Here is a 22182-nt window from a genome sequence, read left to right as displayed (position 1 = left end):
AGCCCTTCAGCTGCCTTTCTGCTGGGCTGCAGCCTCTGCCTTCCACCTCAGTAACTCCTGTTTTCCATGTTAACTCCTTCTCCTGAGTTAAAAATGGGTTTCGTCTGTTCTTCATAAATGCAGGCTCTGAGATGGCTCTCACCCCAGAGAAACACCATGCTGTATCAGAGCTCCACCAAGATCAAACAGCAGCACCTCTTCTCTGCTGGACCTGTTCATGGTGTTTGCTGAGCCTGTACTTATCAATCAGAGATGAAGAGTAAAGGATAGTCATAAGCTAAAGTGAACACCACGCACTGGGGTTAGGGAATGTAGGGTCTTTTTAAGCTACTTTTAGCCCAGCCCTTACAATCTGCAGGTCTGAATCAAAGTACCAAAACTCACGCCGTGTTCCTAACAAAGTGGCCTATCTTTAAAAAACTGCTGAACAGCTACAGCTTTTATTCTCAGTGGCTCTGAAAGAGCCACATCATTCACACCCAGACACACAAACAAAGATCTGGATAGTTAAGGTCTTGCTGACCTAATGGGAATATCTTGACAATTAGAGAGCAGATCTCTAGGCAAACAGCTATCAAAGTTATGTTCCTAAGTCTATTTTCTAGACCTTTACCATAGCTTTAAGATCTGTGCATTTACCTGGATTAAAGATCTGTGTTTGTTATAAACTAGTATTATACAGAATGCAAAGCCAGTTAGGGATGGCTCCACTGGCATACCTCAAGCAGCCAATACGGCTGTCGATACTTTTGATTTCTCCGCTAGCAAACACCACCACAGCTTGGCAACTGAAGCACAGCCCTGGCTTCAGCAAGTTCCAATCCCAAACTGAAGAACAGCCAGAAAGGGAAAGCTGAGAAAGGAAAGTTGATGGAAGCGTTTGTGAACCCCCAACCACACGGATACTGTTGCTGCTTAGCCATCCAACTGATACCTTTTTGTAGAGGACAGGTTTCTTGCCTCAATGGCAAGCTGCCTTTTAAACTGATGCCCTGTCAGCATCTTTGGCAGTTGTGTCCCCTCCTGCCCCCTTTTTTTAACCCTTCTCCAACATTTGTGCATGCACAGAGGGTGTCTGCTCCGCTTAGAGACTTAGGACTGCATGTCTAGTTGCTTCAAGTTGCAGAAAGCACCAAGAAAAGGAACTCCAAAAGCTCCCAAAACAAATGTAACCACTTTGCCTTCCAGTCCCTGCAGACCCAAGGCAAGTTCTGCTGTTGCCTGAATGAGGTGAACCGAAGCCTAATACAAAATGTGTCCCAGAGCCAAAAAAAGTACAGTCAGAAAACCCATCCTCCTGTGAAAGGACACAATGGGAAAGAGCAGCAGTGAATTAGCTCAGCTGCTGCTGTACTTGACAGCATTTCATTACTAGTGTGTGAAGGAACTGAAGCAAACCTCCAGAACAACTGGAGAGCTGCTCAAACTTTCAGAGGCATGGAAATTTTCCATGCATGAAGAGCTTCCAAACATACCTGCACTTACACATTACTGCTCACAAACACTTTTTTAGGAAGGGCAGGAGGCTAAAACCATTGGACTCGCCTTTGAAATATACCTCAATGGAAGAGAATCTCCCTCTTTTTCCAGCAGCTGAGCATTTACCAGTAACAAGCTGTGAATCAAACCAAGCCAAAATGGATACATCCATAGGGAAACAATTAAAAACTGCATTGATTACATTGTAAAAACAATTAGACCACCCATCTCGGGTTCTGCAAAGGGTCTAAATTGTACTTGCATTGCAAACCCCACCCTGGGTTATCATGAAAACGTGTAATATGGAGGCTCTGAAATGTCCTGGAGTCCGTAACACAATGTTGCATCCAACAGCAGATGGTGGTCTGGATTAAAGATGTAGTTCTTATGAAGCTGGAAAAAATCCTTCCCTCCTCAAACCAGCAGCAGGGAATGTCGGTGTCAGCGGGCAGAGGTCAGGTGGTTCCGACTGTGTGAAAACCTGCAGGAAGGAATAAAACATGGAACTGGGCACTGCTGTCCACTGCAAGCCCCCACCCACTGCACCAACCCATGCAAGTGCGGGTGAAGGGGTAAGTCTGGATGTGTTTTTCCCCACTCCCATCACCACTGCCAGTTTTCTACACAAAGAAGTCTTGAAACTAAAACCAAGCAGTTTAACAAGAAGCCAAGGTGGTGGGTTTTTTTTCTGGCTTTTAAGACCCAATTTTAGGCTAACAAATTTTGAGCACTGGTGTTTTACAAGAAGAAATTAACCAAGGCTTCTGAGTTCTTGCAGCCCTCCAAAACAAAACCCCAGTGTCTTGCCCTTTGCATCATCCAGTAATGCCATTTCTAGGCTGGTAGAAGTGAATGATACTGCAACAGCTGCCCTGCAGTCACACAGAACACATCTACAAGTACCTCCTGCTCAATTAGAGGCTAAAATTTTTGCAGGCATCACTAGGACACTTTCTGCGACCTCTGTGGGTCAATCAGAAGAGACAAGAGTGTTCTCTTTCCACCTTTAAGTGATTATTAGATGAGGGATAAGAACATACCCATAGCATATTTGCTTGGGAGCTTGAATGACTTAGTAACAGAAGCCCTAAAGAATGGCCAGTATTCTCAGTCCCTGGTATCTAAGGCTCTTTGCTTGAAGCATCCAACAGATACTTGAGCTACAACGCAAACTACACCAGCTTAAAACCATCAGAAATAAATGCTTAGAAAGCCCAAGCTCAGGGATGTAAAGGCTGTAAAGCTTGGCTGGTATTTACATTAGCAACCAGAGCAGAGAATGGCTCCTTTGGTCATATGTATAGCAAAATACTTCCAGCCTTCTAACCAGTGAGGCAGCAAATGTTAAGTTTCTCGGCTAGGGAGAAAACAGCAAGATTTAGGACAGCCTGCTGTGACAGGGAGGTGAGTCACATTAATGTTAAATAAAGCCTGAGAAATGCGTGATCAGGATCTGACATTGCTGCCTGCAGCATATGGAAGTGGCTGAACTTGGTGCAAGTAATGGAGGCAATTTTGATGCAGCACCTGCTGAGCAGCAAAGAATTAATTCTACTAGACTGTACTCCTTGACTGGTTTAGGAAGTAATTCACTTCAGGAAAAATACCCTTTCCTGCTACCTGAAGCTAGGCAAGTAGAGTGACTGGCTGCACATAGTGCTGTGAAGCACATTCCTTGCAATGAAACAGATACTCGCTATTCCAGAAGCAATCTTATGACATTTTGCATAGTCCTTGCTGCCTGAGTAATGGGACCAGCACGACATCCTATGTGTATATACACGCACACACACACACACACACACACACATGTATGTCATAGAATCAGAGTGGAAGGGGGTTGGAAGGGACCTTAAAGCTCATCCAGTTCCAACCCCCTGCCATGGGCAGGGACACCTTCCAATAGACCAGGTTGCTCCAAGCTCCATCCAACCTGGCCTTGAACACTGCCAGGGATGGGGCAGCCACAGCTTCTCTGGGCAACCTGTGCCAGTGCCTCAGCACCCTCACAGGGAAGAACTTCTTCCTAATGGGTAATCTAAGTCTCCTCTCTGTCAGTTTAAAGCCATTCCCCCTTGCTCTGTCACTACAGGCCCTTGTAAAAAGTCCTTCCCCAGATTTCTTACAGGCTCCTTTAAGCACTGGAAGGCTGTTATGAGGACTCCCCGGAGCCTTCTCTTCTCCAGGCTGAACAAGCCCAGCTCTCTCAGCCTGTCTGCAAGAGGAAGGTGAACAGCAGCACCTTGCTGTGCTCTGCAACATTCACCTACAGTACAGAAACCTGTTCAGTGTGCAAAAGGACTTCTGAGGCAGGAAGAACTGCTTCATTAAATGTAAAGCAGTTAGAAGTGACTTGACTGACCTAATAGACCCTTGTCATTAATATTCACTTTTTGGTTGTCTTGACTGTTCAGTTCCAGATTTTGACAATGGATCGGTTCACTGCCTGCTCCAGCCCAGCTTGCACCCCAGAGGACACTCACCTTTGTACCCGTTCCACCATGTGTGCTATCAGTTTGTCAGAGATGCCTGGGCAGGACTCCTCAGCCAAGCTAAAGGCGTTCTCCAGCTCCTCCATAGCTCCCACATTGCCTCCAGTCTGCTTGTGCTTATCTTTAAGCTGCAGCACAGAAACAGTGCATTAGTTCCTTATCTCAGAAAAGCACTGATCAAGCACTGGACAGACATTAAGTCCTTTTCCCTCGTAGTATGACTCCACAAGGGTGCAGAAGGGCAGAAACATTCTTCTGAATACCATCAAGAAGGGCTCTTTTTGTAGGTCAGAAGGATGAAGTCCAATGTCTGGAGTTCAGACTTTCCTCCAGGTACTAATAACAATTTAAGTCCTTAACAAACAGGCCTTCATGTACTTTTAAACAAACTAAATGATACTAGAAATGGATCAACAGCCCTGAAAACCTGTAAGTAGTAACAGAACAAAGAACTCTGCTTTATCTGAACCAGTACAGTCACCTTTGCTGCTAATGACAGCTTAGCACCCAGGCTAAAGGCTGGCAGAGAGGCAGGGCAGAAAATACCCTAACACCAGGAGTCACTTGCCACCACTATGAGTAACAACAACAAAGTCTGAGTTGCTTCTAGTGACTGGGAGGCCGAGGCACACTATGGATTTTGAGCCACTCCTCCCCAAGACAGACCTTTCCAGAGGGATAGGGGAAGGAAGCCCATGCAGCAAGACCTCCACATGCAGCATCTGACCTAGGTGAAAAGCGCATGCCAACTAGGCCTCACCCGCCACAGGTCTGCTTGCACGTGGTTACAGTTTTTCATTTGAAATGGGTAAACCTCTGTCATGAAAGAGCTCCTGACGGGTCACTGATGCTGAGCATGAAGGAATCTGTCACTGGAAAACCCAGTCACATCCTCTGCAGCATTTCCCCAGCTTCTCACACAAGCAGCTCATGTAGCAGCCCCTTCCCTAGTGTGCATCATTACACAGTGAGCTGAACAGAGATGAAAACCTTTTGTGGAACAAGCACGATCTGCCAGCTACCACTGTCAAGTTCGATTAAGCTCCTGTTAGGCTATGCTGATTAATGCGCTTTACATAAGCCCTGCAGTTCTTGGCCTGCAATTCTAGGATCAGCCTTTCCTGTTGTTGGAGCTCACCTTTTCTCCATGGTGCAGAAAGCAGGACAATGTGAATGCTAATCCCAACTGCACTGTTCTTGTGCTCCACATCCCCCACTGAAAGCAAACGTTTCCTAGTCAAAAAGAGCTGCTGCCTCTTCAGTGGGGCAGCTGCTCACCAACACAAAGCCTCAGCTGGGGGAGCAATTCACTCGTGTCTCTGCTCCTGCAGCAGTGGGGGGGGGCATGGAGGGCAACTCAATTACACATCAAGGATACAGATTTCTTAGGCCAAAAATAGTTGTGATGCCGAAGCCAAGGATTTGATTTGACATTTACCTGATCAAAGACTGCCTGCCCCAGAGCAAAATGAGACACAGGTCCTGCAGGTAAGGTGCCAGTCTGTTATCAACCAAGCCACTGACAGCAACCTGTGATGTGAGCAGTATGATCCTGTCACTTCCCACTGCAGAAGAGCTCCTTGGAGGTTAGCAGGGGGCTGCACGAAGCCTCTCCACTGGCTTTTATTCACTGCTTGGCCCTTCAGGCCCAAATACCTTACCTTTCCTCCCTGCCCAGGAAGGGCAAATGGGCTTCTAGATATGCAGTTACCCACATCTGTGTGAGCACCGTGGGTCATTTTCAATATTAACATCCAATAATACACATGCAGGGAAGGCGCAGAAAAGATGAACAGCATCTCAGTAAGATTTCAATTCACAAAGCCCAGATTCAGGCCTTTTATAGAAAGAGGTGAAAAGGTGCCAGGTTTACTGAAACCTGGCAGGGAAGTCTAATGAAAGGAAAGGAGGATCAGCAAATCTGGGGCAAGGGAGTCAAACCAGCAGAAATGAAATGTCCGAGCGGGCACTTCCTGCCTGCAACTGGCGCAGCAAGCTTGGTAAGGAGAAGCATGAAGATGCACTCATTGGTTTTGGGAACTCACAGCTCTGAGCACTCCCTTCCCCAGGAGGCTCCTAATCCAAAATGACTGAGAACCAGGTATCAGTGGTTATGCTGCACAAACAAACTGCCTGCATCAGAAACCAATGGGATTTATATCCATTTCTATCTCAAAGGCCCAGGCCTACAAGACCCAGTGCATGTGTCTCATGCTCCAACCTCTGGAAGCCATGCCCAGTGGAGTACAGAAGAGGCCAGTTAGCTAAACTCTCAATTTCCAAAGCTGTGCTGTCCCAGCAGCCCGATTTTCAATGACCTTTGCTTTCTGCCCTGCAGCAAACCCTCTTTCCACATAGCACTAGACCCCAGGAGAGAGATTAAAGTCTAGAGACTATCCCTGAAAAAGCACAGCACTCTGCTGGACCACCCCTGGAACAGCACCAGGATCCAGAGAAGAGCAAGTCCTCAGGACCAAAGAAAGGTTCTCTCTGACCCAGCACCCCGAGAAAAGAGCCCTGACATGCAGAGTTTCTGCAAGTGATTTCTTCTGAAGCAGAACCTCCTTTCCCACACTCTCCCACACTCCTGCTAGAAACAGCAACTGAAGCCCATAGGCAGTAGCCTCCTTGTGATTATCCTCTTCTCCCTTAAAACATCACCCAGCTGGAAAGACAATTCAGCTCTCTGCTGATACAGGTACTATCCCATCATCATCGTTAATGGTAGCTTTTAATTCCACATCCCCACCCAGAACACAAGGCAAGGAAACAGGGTGGATTTTCCAGACACGTTTTCTTAGTCTACCTGCCACAGGCCATATGGTAGGTAACTCCTTGGCCTCGGTATGCCAGTAATAGCAAGCATGTACAAATCAAGAAGATGGCCTAGTAACTGGCAAAGCCAACTCCTGCTCCTACCCACTCACATTCCCCTCAGTGACTGCTGTGGAGAACTGCATATACCATGAGGGCAGGGAACATGCACAGGGACAGGCAAGTTCCAGCACCTGCCTGCCCTAACAGGAGCTGAACTTTAGCCAGAGGCTGGAGACATCAGTGTCCAGAGTTGTCAAGGCATTAGCAAACCTAAGACAGATATAAAATAGGTACTCCTCTACCTTATCCTCACCAGAAGACAAAACAGTAGTGCTATACCTCTAGCAACACAAGTGTATTGGAGAGAGGACACTCCAGGGACATCCTCACTCCCAACATACCTCAGTATAAATCTCTGAACAGAGGCACAAATACTTCATAGTCCCTTAATCCTACTAGGTACCTCACTGCACCTCCCTTCCCTAAATCTTTGCCATTTACTGATCCATGTCAGGTATCTCTTCTTCTCCAACCATCACAGACACCATGAAGGTTCTACTCACCTCCCCAAAAACTGGGTGAACAAGCGTGGAGAGACACTGTGACCGCGGTTGCCTCTTGATGGGCTCAGTAGGCTAGAAAGCAAGATGAGAAGAAGTTACAAGCACAGGGAAAGGCTCCTAAAGCACACAAACTAAAAAGTCTTTAGTAAATTCACAGCATTTCATGGCAGTCCCCTCACCAGATCTCAGAAAAGCCACAAACTGCAGTACCCTGATGATGTGGAAGAGGGAAGTCTTGGGCACTAGCCCTTGATGCCACACTAAAGTTGATTTTGGACAGAACACGAGTGACTGGTAGCTTTCAGTCCACTTCTGAAAGAACAGACAGCAAACAGACCTTCTGGGAACCATGAAGAGCCATTCCTTTGTGCAGCTTGCTCAAGGAGTTAGGGCGAATAGTTGGTGGGAATGTCCAGATTGGACCCTGGTCTCCATCCTCTGTGTCTGCATCACTGCAGATGAAAAGGGGAAAATCAAGAAAAAGCCTCACTTCATACACTGGATGTTTTACCCATGCCTTCCCATAGTCACAAGCTTCCCCCACCTGACTCTCATAACATCACAGGGCTCCAGGCATTTCCCTGTTCCAGAAAAAAATCCTAAGAACAAACTGCTTCTGTCCCTACAGCCCATACAGAGCACCAGAGACGTGAGGTAACTGCTACATCATGTTTCTAAACTACCACAACCACCTTTCTGCTCTAGCCAGCTTGAAGACAGTTTAAAGTGCGAGTTAAATTTAGTAGACTTTAAGACAACGCAACTCACAATTTGAGGGTTTAGGGTTAGATGTTGCAAACTAACCTCCCACAGTCACTGCTCACTTGACTGCTGCCACTATAGGTGAAGAGAAGCTGTGCAACACCAGCTTGGCAGCAAAGTGCCCTTTCCTCACCCAAAGCTACATCAGTAGCAGAGCACTCTACCCATGAATACACAAACACACAATCACAGTTGTTGCCACAGTTACTAAAGCCTGTAGCTCTTGTATTTAACTGAATGTCCATAAAATACAGGCAATGCACCTTGGTTATTAGTTATGCACAGATTAGATGTTTCTTGTTAGTACTTCTGAATCTATACACTAAGCAAAGAGGCTCCACAGGTTAATACCAAAACAGAATACCAGGTAACAGCCTTTTTCTTCAGGCAGCAGTCATCTGCTGCTATAAACAGATGCTCTCATGTTTCCTCCTGAGCTACCATAAGAGCTCCAACCCAGGTGGGGAAAAGAACCCAAGCTGTTTGCTGCAGGCTACCCCAGGGCATGAAGGGTATAGCAGGGCACTCCTCCATGCAGAGCATGTACATACGTATCAGAATCGCCAGAACTGGAATCTTCTCCATGGCCCTCTGATTTCCAGCGCTTGAATCGATCTATCAGCTCCATTAGGAATGAGGTTTTCTTGGTGTAGCGTGTGATGAACTTGTGCTTTAGCAATTCTTTAGCTGTTGGCCTCTGGAGCAAATAAGGAAAGCATGCTACATGTAACCATCTCTGCACACTAACCAAGCAAGTGCACTGATTTCAATTCTTGCCAGGCTTGCCTGTCCATTCTGTAAGCTCAGTACTTCTTTCTCTCCAGAAATCTTGCACCAAAAGGTCTTCTGCTAAACAAATCTTTGACCCAAATTCACAGGTAGATAGCAATACTCACAAATCTAGGATCCTTGTTGAGGCAGGCTTCCACAAACTCCTTGAAGGGCTTGCTGTGGTGACCCTCAAGTGTTGGAGGGTTATTTTTTGGGATCAGGAAGAGAACCCTCATAGGATGCAAGTCGGAATTTGGAGGCTCTCCCTTTGCTAGTTCAATGGCTGTAATTCCAAGGGACCAGATGTCTGCCTGAAAGAAGAGCAAGAATACTGACAGCACAGAACAGCAGGGAGCAACTCTGCAACATGGGAGCATGCAATTCTAGCACAGCTGAAGGGCTGATCACATTAAATCAGGTGACGTGTTTCAGGTCCAACAGACAAACTTCACCAACAGATCCTGAACCATAACAGGAAAGTATCATTCTTGCAATAAGGAACACTTCTAACCTCTGTATTAAACCTAGCATCATCTTATATAAAGTAGCACCAAGTAGCAATCCTCCTGCTCCAAGCTCACCTTGAAGTCATAAGCAGACTGTTTGATGACCTCTGGTGCCATCCAGAATGGAGTCCCAACAAAGGTGTTTCTCTTGATTTGTGTGTCTGTCAGCTGTCCAGCCACCCCAAAGTCAGCCAGTTTCACATCTCCTTGTTCCGAAAGTAGCACATTGGCAGCTGTTCACACAAATAAGCATTAAGTCTGAATCATGTCCAGCCCACACAGAACTGAATACTGAGAATGGACCTCCTGTGATATCCTCCTTTGCCCCAGTGAAAACCCTCAGCACAGAATTTACCTCTGGGGGTAACACAGAACAAGTTCATACACTTGGCTGGATCAGAAGGGAAATATTTCTAGAGTAGTAGCAAGAAGTAGATGTGAAGGGCCACACAATCAGCTAGATATGATCCCTGGCCACACAAAGACCAGAGGGTGGCAAGATACTTCAAAAGGTCTTATTTCATTTTCAGAGTAGCATCAGCACAGGTCAAACAGTAGATCCTTCTAAACAGCTCTCAAGTCCTGGTCTTGTACTGCTCCTCATTCACTCAGCTTAAGACAGTGACATTGTGCAGGTTTGGGGATGAGGGTTTTTTGTAGGACTTCTAGTTCTGAGGCAGACCTTACCTACAGGCTTTCAGCATTTCCCCACTCTGCTGGCAGCCAGCAGTCCTGCACAGCTTGAAACATGCTAGAAATGTGCATCCTCACACACGCAATAGAATCTTTTCAACATATTCCCCTGCATGAGGTTTCTCTGCTCTGCTTGTTCACATCCCCTCCTGCACAGGATCAGAGCAGTCAGCATCCAACACTGGCCACATCTTCACAGCACTGTCCTCCTACCCCCCTGCTATCCTTTGATGCTCTGTGCTTGGCGTGAGACTGCTCTTTGGGAGGCAGATGCCAGGTCTCTCCGCACTGCATACAGCCAATGACTATAAAAATCAAGAACAGGATAAGCTGACACAAGCTGCCCTGATCTTCTAGTGCTGTGAACCCTGCATGAGGACAGCTCACCTTCACAGTAAGTTATAATCAGCATACACACGCCTGAGGTCCAGCAGCAAAGCAACTGTCCAGACTAACAGTCAGCTAGTATTTGAGCATGCCTTTGATTTCCTTTGCTTTAGCCCCCTGCCTGCCCAAACTGCAAATACCAGAGAAGAGCTACAGATCCTTACTGTTACTCTAAACCCTAAAGACATGAAACCCTTGAATTGCAATAAAAGGAAAAGCATCAGATTCAGAAACAAGCCACCCAATAGGGAAAGTAGCACTGAGAAACTGTCTTTGAAACCTCTCAGATTACTGCTGTACAATACTGCTAAATCTGATGTTAGTAACATCTCTTACAAGAAGGAGAGCTGAGCTCTCCATTGTTTACCTTTGATGTCCCTGTGGATCTTCCTCTCAGAATGTAGATAATCCAAACCCTTTAGGATTTCTCTCAGGATAGTAGCTATGTATGTCTCCTCCAGGGGTCCTGGCTTCAGCTGATAAAGGGCAGAAAGATTACTCAAAAGAGGGTGATGGATGCCTTGGATTTTCCAGCCTCTCAGTTTGTTTCTTGGAGACTTTGGCCAAGCAGGTCACACTCAGCAGGAAGCACCTACTGCAGGCCTGGTGCTCATTCTGCAAGCAGAATGCTGGACTCTGCACCTGGCAACATTAAATGGAAAATCTTTGGGGGGTTTTCTACTAGTCTATTAAAGGCTTCCCAGACAAGCAGCAGGATGCTCATCTCCAGCTTTGGCCTGGAAATACTTTGGTGAACAGAACATCTTAACAGTTTCTCATGTTCATGTCTCTGCCAGCATGCAAGAACTGAATTTTAGCCACTGCAACAGCCCAGAGACAACTTCTACCCTCTGGCTGTGAAGTCTTATATCAGAGTTCTTCTCCTTTCCATCAGTTCTCCTCTAAACAAGTCTTGCCTTCTCAGTGCAATAACTGAGTTTCTCACACTATGATGACATCTGCTGATGACAGCCCCCCACCCAGTACACTCTTCCTCAAGTCAGTGCAGGCTCAGCAGTTTTCACTACATGACCTTCGTTACTGCTCTGGAAAAACAGGCTTTATTGTCCTAAGGAGAACGCCAAGATCCTGTGACAGAATACAGCACAGCAGAACTTCACTCCTGTGTTTATTCTGCATCTGTATTCCCTTAAAATCTGGGGTAACTTGTTAGACATCATTTGTATCATCAAACACTTGAGAACCCTGATTATAGACCAAGTCCCTGCTGAGCCTGATGCCATGCAAGCACTGAACAATACCATGGGTTCTTATTAGGTAAAGTATGGATTTGCACTGCTCAAAACCAACTGACTGCTGTTATGCTTCAGTTCACTGAATGTTCCCATTGTAAAGCAGCAGAGCACACTGGAGAACAGTGCTTTGACAGCTGAGCTCCATGCAGACTTTTCTGCTGTTCAAGAATATGCATAACCAGTGTGTCTGTCCTGCACTACATACCCTGCAGGCACATGGCTGTCAAAGAGATGGTACTGGCAAGTGAGTGTCTGGCTTAAGGGCATTTCACAAACCAAGGCTCCAGTCAATGTTTTTCATGGTCCAAAGCTTACCACGTACTTACCAAATCCAGGGCTGAACCTCCTCCTAGGTACTCCATGATTATCCAGAGCTTAGTGCCCTGCAAGCAAGAGTACAAATCAAGAGTAAAAACAATAATAAAACCAGACAGAAAAGTGAAAGACCCCAGAGGCAGCAAGACACATCAATAGTCCTGTACACAATCCACAACACCTCAGCTCCCGGAGGCTTAAGGAGGGAGCTCCCAGCTCCCTCTTTTCTGACGACCCAGCATTATAGTGATGGACCTGCCAGCTTGAAGGGTTCAATCATCAAGACGCTGTCTTACTCCTCAGAGAAGAGATTTCCAGACTGAGGTTCACAGGGTCCTGGTAGAAGATAAGCTGCAGATCCATGAAGCCTCAGCTTGCTTGTTGTTTTTAGCTAAAGGCTGAGAACATGCATTACAGCCTTTGAAAAATGTGCACAGATCAGGATCCATAGAGCTCAGGAACTGTTTGCTATAGACCCAGTGTTACTGCCCCTCCAGCAGCCAGCATGCAGACACCTCTTCTGGTCCTCACTACTAACAGCTTCCGTTGGGAATTCCTAAACCTGTTCTCAATGCAAGTGGTACCAGCCCTCCTCCAAAGAATCAGTTCCTGTTCTTTTCACGATTTTTGATGAAATGATGATCACAAGATCATAGAATCACAGAATCATTTGGGTTGGAAAGGACCTTAAGATCATCTAATTACAGCCCCCTGCCACGGGAAGGGACACCTTCTACTAGGCCAGATTGCTCAAGATTTTGTCCAGTCTGGCCTTGAACATTGCCAGGGATGGGGCATTCACAATTTCCTTGGGCAACCTGTGCCAGTGTCTCACCACTCTCACAGTAACGAATTTCTTCCTTATATCCAACCTAAATCTCCCCTGTTTAAGTTTAAACCTATTACCCCTTATCCTATCACTAAGACCCTGATGAAGAGTTCCTCTCCGGTATCTTTGTAGGCCCCCTTCAGATACTGGAAGGCTGCTATGAGGTCTCCATGCAGACTTCTCTTCTCCAGGCTGAACAGCCCCAATTTTCTCAGCTTTTCCTTGTATAGGGGGTGCCCCTTTCCTGGGATCACCAAGTACAGCTTCAAACTCCATTTCCTTCCACAGGCATAAAGCCCTCAGTGTTACTACCTTAAAACTGTGGTATATTGGAAAAGTATTCAACAAATTTCCTTTCAAGAATGGTCAAACCAGGGAGAGGTCAGCTTTTTCAACAAATAATCTTCTACCCAGTGCAGTGCCTGCTTTTGGGACCACATTGTACGAGGCACCTCACTTCCATGTGCTCTGCAAGTGTCTTAAAGCCCAGTCTCCTATTAAGACCAAATACACACAGTGAGCAGTACCACTGCAGTTACTGCTGCCACACTGACCCTCACAATTTGGACACTCTGCAGTGCTGCATGCTACTATCAGCTGCAGCACCCACAGAGAAGCCCACTCCATTCCCAAACTGCTGGCAAGAGAATTGCCACAGCTTTGCCCTACCTTCAAGTAGGAGCCATAGTACCGGGTGATGTAGGGACTATCACACTGGCTGAGCACTGTAATCTCCTGCTGAATGTCCTCAATTTCATCCTCAGCCTCTTCCAGATCAATGATCTTGATAGCAACCACCTCCTTGGTGCGATTGTCAATCCCTTTATAGACTTCACCGAATGACCCTTTGCCGATTCGCTCCAGCTTGGTGAACAGTTCCTCGGGATCAACCCTGGAGTGCTACACCAGAAAGCAGAGACAGGAGAAGCCCGTTAAGTCCTACAGCAGCCTGCAGAGTGCCATGCACACACATACAGCTCATCTCCCTATCTGTGCATCTACTGTGTTGTTTAATTCATCCAAAACTCACATATCCTAACAGGTCTTCATGTGCTGAGAAACTTAACACAAAATACATCCAAGATTAGAACTCAAGAAACCTCTTGGATGGGCTTTCCGCCCCTACAGCCCATAGTAGGAGAAGAAGGGGAGAGAAGCCCAGAAAGAGAATGTCAGCAAGTATCTTTATGGAAAATGTCAGCTCCTTTGGGACAAGACTGCTCAACTGCAGGCACTAGATTGGTACCCAAGAAGCTCCATGAGCAAGCACTTATTCACTCTGGAATAAAAAGACAGGCAAAGGTGTACCAGAACCAGCCTTCTTTTGAAGAGCCAGATGAGAAAATGGTCACAAGCAAGAGGCCATAGAAAGTTCACAGAAATGTTTCCTTAGTCTGCCTTCCTGCACTCGAAGAATGGAATGATTTGAAAGAATTGAACCCTTTCCTACTTGTCTGGAAGGTGAAATACTACAGTAATATAAAGACCAGTTCCCATTAGCTGCCTTCTCTTCCGCAGCCTGTTTTCCAGGCAGCATCCTGCCCAGCTCTCTTCAGATGTTTGCAGAGGGAGCCTCATGTCTTTTGCAAGGTCAGCAGCAAGGAGGCCAGACACCTGCTTGTCCCAGAGGAGACACAAGAGCTGAATGGACATCCAATCTGCAGACCTGCTTTTCTGGAACAGCCTCTCCTCTGGCTGGCACACCCAGATGCAAAAGCAAACAGCATTTCCCTCATTAGATAAGCACATCAGCGGGGAAGCTACTGACACAATCATCAGAGGCATACTGACTTTGTAACAGCAGCTTCAAAGTTAACTGTTTATTAAGATGAGTATGGACAAGAAAGAGAAGAAAGCAGAATCATTTTCTGAAGCTATTTCACTCTCTCCAGCTGCAGACCTGGAGGTCCTGCTCTGCTTCAGGCTCTTCACCACTAAAAGGTTCTTTGTGATTAGTCTGTCTTCTTTAAAAACAAGTCTATTAAAAAAACAAGCTGGAAAACATGGCCTGGCCCAGGAGGCAGCCAAGCCGCTACAGTGAGCTTTCCACACCCAGAACGTCTCAGTCTCACCTCCAACATGTCACCCAGAGCACTGCTCCCTTGTGAGGGCCTTGAGCTGGCAGAGATTTTATCTGAGAACCGTGCAGCTGCATTCCTCCATCTAACACCAGGTTCCAGCAGTAGAGCCATCACTGAGCAGCCCGACATGCTGCTTAATGATTAAGCCAGCCAGTCATTACAGGTTGCTTGCATTCTCCACTCTGTGCATTGCTATATGGAATAAGCCAGGCCCAGAATGAGCTTTACAGTCAGCTCACTCAACAGGATTTCCCCATGCATTCCAGTCCAAGATACAGAAGGATAACCAAATATCCTTGCGCATCCATGGCAACACTGAAACAGGCTGTACTTTGAACAAATGCACTGGAACAGACTGGAGGGGATATGCAGAGATGAAAGGAACTGGAGATATATGAAAGGGACTGGAAAGAGGGAGGTGGTGGAAAGGAAGAGGATTTGAGCTTGAGAAATGCCAGGAGACAACATAAGAATGATGACTGCAGCACAGGGAGAACAGTCTGGCTAGTCTAAGCTCATGAGAGGGCAGAAGCAGTTTCCACCTCCTGATCAGCTTACAGGAAGGGGCAACAAGGTGGCCCAGATGTTACCCTGCACAGTCACTACTGCACCATAAAAATGCCACTCACCACAGCAGCCACCATCACACCTCAGGGAGAAGGGAGAACAAGAGGGTCATCTAGAAGCACCTGGCTCAGCTGGTAAAGAAAACTATCCACATGAATCCTGCAGGGAAGCAACCCTGTGAGAAAACCTTCCTCCTCTCCCATGTAAGTATTTTTGCCATGAGAAAAGAAATGGCAAGGTGTAAGTTACTGCGTCCCTCCTCACGCTGGCATGGCACATCAAAGAATCAGGACTGATTTGTCAAGAACGCAACATCAAACAGAAGAACACTGGCTACTGCAGGCAGGTTTTGAGACAATCACTATTTTATGTACTGAGCTCTGTAATGACAGACAGCTTCGTAATCAAGCTTCCATACTTTGATGTCAGTTGATCCTATTTCCTATGGAACAAAGTGAAGGAATCAAACCTTCCTAACAAGCCCATGGAAACTTTGCCCACGGGACTCAGGAAGATGATACAACTCTGGCGGGGAAAGGAGAGAGAACTACCGTATTAAACTGGAACAGGAACCTTTGTTTGTAAGTACTGGATTTACCACCCCAGTACCTGTCGCCTCAAAACTGATTTGGAAATGCCTCAGAGCCTAGATGGCAGGGCAAGAGTATGACTCTATGGAAGGCCTGAGGATGTGCAACCCTTGACAGTTGCCAAAAATCACACAAGTCATACCTAGCAACAGCCAGAACCTAGTGGGCAAGTATGGGCAAAGTGGAAGAGTCATTCCAGCCATGGTTACATGCTCCTGGATGCCTGCTGCAGGACCAGTGTCTGCTAAGGAATCTTTTTCACTTTCTGTAAACAGGGAGGAGGAAACAGCTCATCCCTGGTTCAAGCAGGTCAGTGTCTGCCCAGCAGAGGTATTGCCAGTTGGCATTTTTGTGGAAGCAACCCTGAATTTCCATGACAAAGTAAGATAAAATTATGCTCCTTTGCAGGACATCTGCTCAGTTGTCCATTCAAAAGGTTCCTATTTGAGCTGCCACATGGTAATTTGCTGATGATGAGCAAAGATTCAGATCAATGGGCACACAAGCCTCAGCACTCATCAGACAGCAGGACAAGTGCAGTTACGCCAGGAATGGAGAGCATTGCAAGAGCACTGCTCCATCAGAAGAGAACTGCCACACTCAAGAGGGCTCAAGCAGTAGGAGCAGAGGAGGAGAAGGCAGCATTCTGTGTAGCCTGACTCTCCCCTATTCCAATAAATTCAAGGCATTGCAATGAGGAGTGTGATCAGCATGATCTGGCCCTTTTCTAAATATGAACTGACCTCAGTGCCAGTCTTGTTAAGAGAATCATCGTGGCTGCAGATCCATGTTCTGTGACTGCACAGCTACAAACACACCTGAAAAACTTTTATTAGCAGAAAGTATCAGAATCTAGACAAAATGAACACTACACCTGCTTAAATGAGCACAGCTAACCCAAAGCAGCTTATTAGCACCTGTCAACTGTGCAACTGCTCACCAGCTTGGGGTCTTTCCACTTTCTTCCACATTCACAGAACCCACCAGGGCTGTGAAATGCAGCTGCAGGCCAGAGTCTGAAGAGCTAGCTGACCATCTGCTGATCCTTCTTCTACTGCAATGCATGAAGCCTTTAAAAGATGGTCACCTCCTCACACCTTTTTGGTTGACTGTCAACTACACAGCAGTTCTGGAGCAAAAAGCCTCATGCTCTTTCTCCCCATTGAGTACAGTCAAGACACTAGAGATGCCTCAGCTGGGCATGAACAGGCCTTGGGAGGAAGAGCACACAAAGCATCATCTCAATTGTACATGCAGGAAAGGGAGGGAATAAGTATGAGAGGGATGAGGACAATCTACTGGTAATGTGCTCCACTTCTGCCCTCCAGGGGCTAATCTCACAGCACAGGAAAGAAGGATGCTCTGTCATGACAGGTGTGGGGGTGTTTGCCATCACGACTGGTGATGCCATGTTTTAAAACAGAGTGACTCACTGCAAACATCAGGAATTAAGAGTTGCAGCATGTTCTGAGGCAAGCCTGGCAGTAACACCAGCTGCTTCACGGGGAAAGTATGGGTTTGGCAGCTCTGACACCTCCAATTGCAGAGGCATGATATCCATAGCCTTTGAGAGGAGACTAGAGAAGAAGGGGAAATAACTACCCTCATTTACCCACACTGCATGCTACATGCTGACCTCTGGGCCACCAACAGTGATATCCACAGCAGGTACTGTGTTCTCTTTGGGGATATCAGCTTTGTATTTGGAAACATTTGAAAGCTTCCCTGTGTCTAAGAAATCTGTGCACAGCTCTTTTCAACTGCTAAACCAGAGACAGTTTTGAACTTCTGGAGTATAGACAAGAAGTTTGAGTTCAATGCTTTGAAACACATGAATTTGAGCCCCAACTTGCTTCACAGATCGCATTTTTTTGCTTCAAGGGAGGGAAACATTACTTAGCTAGAGAACTTGAACTGCTTCTTCGAGTTCACATAAGGAACAACAAAACTAGAAGCAGAGCTCAGATCAGAACTTTACACATAATAACAAAAACACATCATCTAGCAGAAAGACCGGAGGCCCACTGTGCTGTATTTACACAGCAAAGGAGAGTCAAGAAAAGAGAGAGCCAACTAGGTGAGGCAGGGAAATACGAGGCACAGACATAAAGCAACCTGGGGATTTGCCTCAGGTAACCCTGCAGATCAGCAACAGAACTGGGAATCAAAGACAAGTCAAACATCTGACATTCCAATCCAAGTATTAGTTTCTGGATTTTCACAGCACTTCCCACCACTCCCTAAACTCTGAACAGAACACCAGGCCAATTCCCGCTGCCCTTCCATCAAGCCTCAGTTACACAGCTTGCAAGGTCCCATTAAGGAGTCCTAAAGAGACCTGAGAAAGGGACAAAACAGATTGCTTTCCTATTCCAGGACCAGACAGAGAGTCATGGGATGACAAAATCTGAGAATGCCTTACATTTCCTTAATCAATCAGAGATGAGACCACTGGAACCATGATAAGCTTCGTTAGTGAATGCTGTATACAAAAAAGCTTTAGAGCAACCTCCTCTGTAACTACAGAACTCAGTTCTCAGCCCTAACCAGGCAGTAGCCTTTCCTATTCTTTTCATTTCTTTCCCTGTACAATGACTCACTCAGGTACTATATTTGCATTTAATTCCATACACACTTTGGAGAAAGAGTTTACGTGAAAGCTAGCATGCAAAATAAGATGCATTGCAAATCAATTTTAAATCATAAAAGGCTTGGAGAAAGAATCATCTCAAATGCTAAAGTTTTTAGTATTATAATGCTACACCTAGAAGCAGAACAGGAAAATCCCAAAAATTCACACAAACCATGGTTTAACAGGACCCACATTCAGAATTGACATCTGCCGATAATCAAACACACCCCACAGCCAAATCAGAAGAAAGAAAATTCAAGCCAATATTATTAATGTGGTTTAGCTTTTAGTCATGACGTCATCCTTCCACATTCCTTTTGTGGAAATGTCATCACAACAAACAGGATTTAACCACATCCACAAGGCTGGTATCTCCCTCAGAAGAATTAAACATTCAGCATCAAATATCACTCTTACGCATTAAGGTTATAAGCACTGTTTTCTCAGGCTGCTGTTATGAACAATTCAGTCAGGTGTGTCTGGTACAGCCTGCACACGCAGCTCTTCTGTCCCCATTTCTAGGCTTCCCCTCCAGAAAACACTCAGAGAGCCAATGGCTCCTGTCCTGCTAAGAGCAAAGTTAACCTCAGACAAAGGCATGATACTGGGGAAAGAATTCCCTTTCTATATGGCTGGCAACCTAACACTATCAGTCCAGCACCGCCACGGAATAAGACACAAATCAATTGTCTAACAGGAGTAAGCTGAGACATGTGCAAGAAGAGATAAAGAGTGTCAAAAAATGATTTCCTGGTTATTTGTTTTTAACTCATTTCAAGAACAAGCATAAGAATGTTTGCTGTTGATACAAGAGTTTGACACTAATTTCTAATTGCCACTTACCTGGCTGGCAAATTCTCTCAAGTGAGCCATGCCTATAGGACGGTCAGACATCCACTTTTCCAGAATCAGGGAGGGTTGGGATGTCGTAGCACAGGGGAAAAGTGATGCTTTCTCATCCACTGGTCAACTGCGACAAGCAAGAACACAACAACTCTAACCTGAGGTCCTCAGAGCCCAGCTCATTTACCAAAAGATGCTACCTGCATCTTTTTGTCCTTAATTTGCAGTTCTACTTGAACCCACCAGCCCATTCCAAGCATACCAGCCCCTCCTCACAAACCCCACTTCCCACTTCTTTCCAGACATGCCTTCCAGATCAGGGAACTTCACTGTAATGCTATACACTGACAAAGCCTCAGGCACCATTTTCCCCACCGTCACCTCAGTGTGCTCCCCAGTAATACAGCTGCCCCTACAGCACCATCCCCTCATCACCGCTCCCAGCATCTTCCCCAGCACAGCCCACGTTATCCTCAAACACCCCTTTCCTCCTACTGCTCCCCAGTAATCCTCTCACTGAGAGCACCCCTCTGCTCCCATCCTCCCCAGCAGACCCACTCTGCAAAGCTCAGCTGCCCCGTGCACCTCTTCTTCCTCAGGAACCCCAACCCTACCCCATCCCTGGGCACCCCCCACCAGTGCTCCCCAGCCGCCGTGTTCCTGAGCAACCCTCTCCGCAGGGCTTCCCTGCATCTCAGCAACATTAGAGCCCTAACCCAGCGCGACATCTCAGCACAGCCCGGTCCCCTCAGCTCCCCACAGCCCCCCTCAGCGTTCCCGGCCATGGTGGTCCCACGGCCTCCCCCTAACCCCGCTCATGGACCCTTCATCCTCCCTCGGCTCCCCCCAGTCCCCTCAGACCCTCCCGCCCCATCACGGCCTCCTCAGAGCGCATTATACCAGCCCGTCCACAGCCTTCCTCCGCCCCACAAGGCCCTCTCAGAGCTCCTGTGGCGGATCCTCGGGCCGTAGAGCCACCGGGGCCCTCCCGACTGCGGGCACCGCCGCACCTACCCCGGCAGCCCGCTGCACCTACGGCCAACAATCCCCGCGGGAAGGGCGGCGCGGTGCCATGCCGGACTCCGGCACACGGAGCCACCGCCCCCACGCTGCCGCTCCGGGCTGCCCTGGGACACCGAGCTTGGCCGCCGTGGGGGGGGGGCGGGGGTACCGGGAGAGGGGTTGGGAGGGGCGGGCCGGGCCGGGCCGGTCGCAGCAACACGGCGCGGCGGAGGCCGCGGGGCGGGGCAGGCCGCGCCACGCTGCCTGCCGGGAAGCGTAGTTCTCCCGCTGTGCTGACTGGCCGTGAGGGCGCCTCCGTGGACTACAAAGCCCGGCAGGCTGAGGGAGCGGGCGTGGCGGAAGGGGAGGGCGGGGCGCCCTATGGGGGTATTCTGGGGCGGGGAGTCCTCTTGTGCTGGCAGCGCGGCCTGGGCAGGGGCATGGGGACTACATATCCCATAGGACCCCGCGTCGTGGGCGGGGCAGGGATGGGTCTCGTTTGCCCTCCAGGGGCCGGGTGTCAGCGGGCAGCTTTGCCCTCGTCGTGTCGCGGTGTCAGCTCGTCTCCTGCCAGCTGCCCCCGTGATTGCGAGGGGCCGCGACACTCCACGAGGCGGCCGGTGCCCCCCACCCCTTTGCGGGGGACCCGGCGGTGCAAAGCGGGCGGGTTCCCCGGAGCAGGAGGGGTGAGGCGCAGGGTGCGAGGGCTTCTCATCGCCGTTCTCCCAGGGTTAGGGTTGTAGCGTGCCTCAGAAGCATCGATGAGATGGAGGACTGGTATCGGGTACCCTTGCAATGAGATAATACGTGTGTATTTAAATGACGGGTTGTCGGTTGGAGGATTTTCAATAAAGGTCTTACCTGTTAGATCCCTGGTTGCTTGAGTTGATACCTGCAGGACCAGCCTTCTGGGCCCACAGAGTACTGTGATCGTGTCTTCTAAATGTCCCTATTCCAGCACAATATGTTGGCTTAGATCTAGAAGCAGACAGAAGAATCAAAGCTTCCTGGTGAAGCAGGAAAAGCAGAATGGAGTTCTGTTCCAGTTCTGCTGCCACGAGGACCAATGGTGAACCATTCCCTGTTTGCACATGCACAAATCACCTCACAGGGGCTAAGTTGTGAGTTCCTGCGTATGTTACTTAGGAGTCATTTCACCTCAATGGCTTGGCTCTCCACCACCAGTCACGGAGATTCATTAATTTAGGCAGGTAGTTTCATTCTTGGCATCAGGCAAGAGGGCAAAAGTCTCATCAACAATGTTTATGTTAATTAATATGTCAAGTCTGAGCATACACCAAAAAGCTGTTGCACTAACCTTATCCATAGACCTTAGTACCGTGTCAAGATAATAGTGATATGGAGCTGCTAATGGCTGCAGGGAGGAACAGCAATTCATAGAATCACAGAATGGTTTGGGTTGGAAGGGACCTTACAGCTCATCCAGTTCCAAAACCCTGTCACAGGCAGGGACACCTTCCACTAGACCAGGTTGCTCCAAGACCCATCCAACCTGGCCTTGAACACTGCCATGGGGCATTCACCTGTTCTGTCTGCTGAATTTAGGGTAAGTCTTTAACAGAGGTGATCAGCATAT

General features: G+C 47.6%; 1 protein-coding gene across 3 annotated transcripts; it reads right to left on the bottom strand.

Moving 5' to 3' along the window:
- Positions 1–1642: 1642 nt before the first annotated feature.
- Positions 1643–20771, bottom strand: STK25 (serine/threonine kinase 25). Of its 3 annotated transcripts, none has more exons than XM_080624275.1 (12): positions 20598–20771; positions 19584–19710; positions 13540–13770; positions 12053–12109; positions 10838–10946; positions 9466–9623; positions 9010–9195; positions 8665–8810; positions 7689–7803; positions 7352–7423; positions 3963–4099; positions 1643–1960 (listed from the first exon to the last, which is right to left on the bottom strand). In XM_080624275.1, the coding sequence occupies exons 2-12, from the start codon at positions 19632–19634 to the stop codon at positions 1921–1923; spliced, it is 1302 nt and encodes a 433-aa protein (XP_080480401.1). In that variant the 5' UTR covers positions 19635–19710; positions 20598–20771; the 3' UTR covers positions 1643–1920. The 3 variants fall into 3 exon arrangements, with proteins under 3 accessions (XP_080480401.1, XP_080480402.1, XP_080480403.1); XM_080624276.1 differs by lacking the exon at positions 20598–20771 and adding an exon at positions 20484–20594; XM_080624277.1 differs by lacking the exon at positions 13540–13770.
- Positions 20772–22182: the final 1411 nt, after the last annotated feature.

The sequence above is a fragment of the Psittacula echo genome, assembly GCF_963264785.1.
Source record: "Psittacula echo genome assembly, chromosome: 7".
Lineage (NCBI taxonomy): Eukaryota > Metazoa > Chordata > Aves > Psittaciformes > Psittacidae > Psittacula > Psittacula echo.
The sequence above is the reverse complement of the archived record's forward strand: the minus strand, read 5'-3'. Positions and strand labels throughout refer to the sequence as shown.

Bases quoted from the DNA above. Each gene is read 5' to 3' on its own strand.
- STK25 (XM_080624275.1), bottom strand. From the start codon at position 19,634: ATGTCTGACCGTCCTATAGGCATGGCTCACTTGAGAGAATTTGCCAGC. The intron at 9,196-9,465 runs GTGAGCTTGGAG...CTCTTCTTTCAG, and splicing joins AGTCTGCTTATGACTTCAAG to GCAGACATCTGGTCCCTTGG. The intron at 4,100-7,351 runs GTGAGTAGAACC...TCTGTGCTGCAG, and splicing joins TTCACCCAGTTTTTGGGGAG to CTTAAAGATAAGCACAAGCA.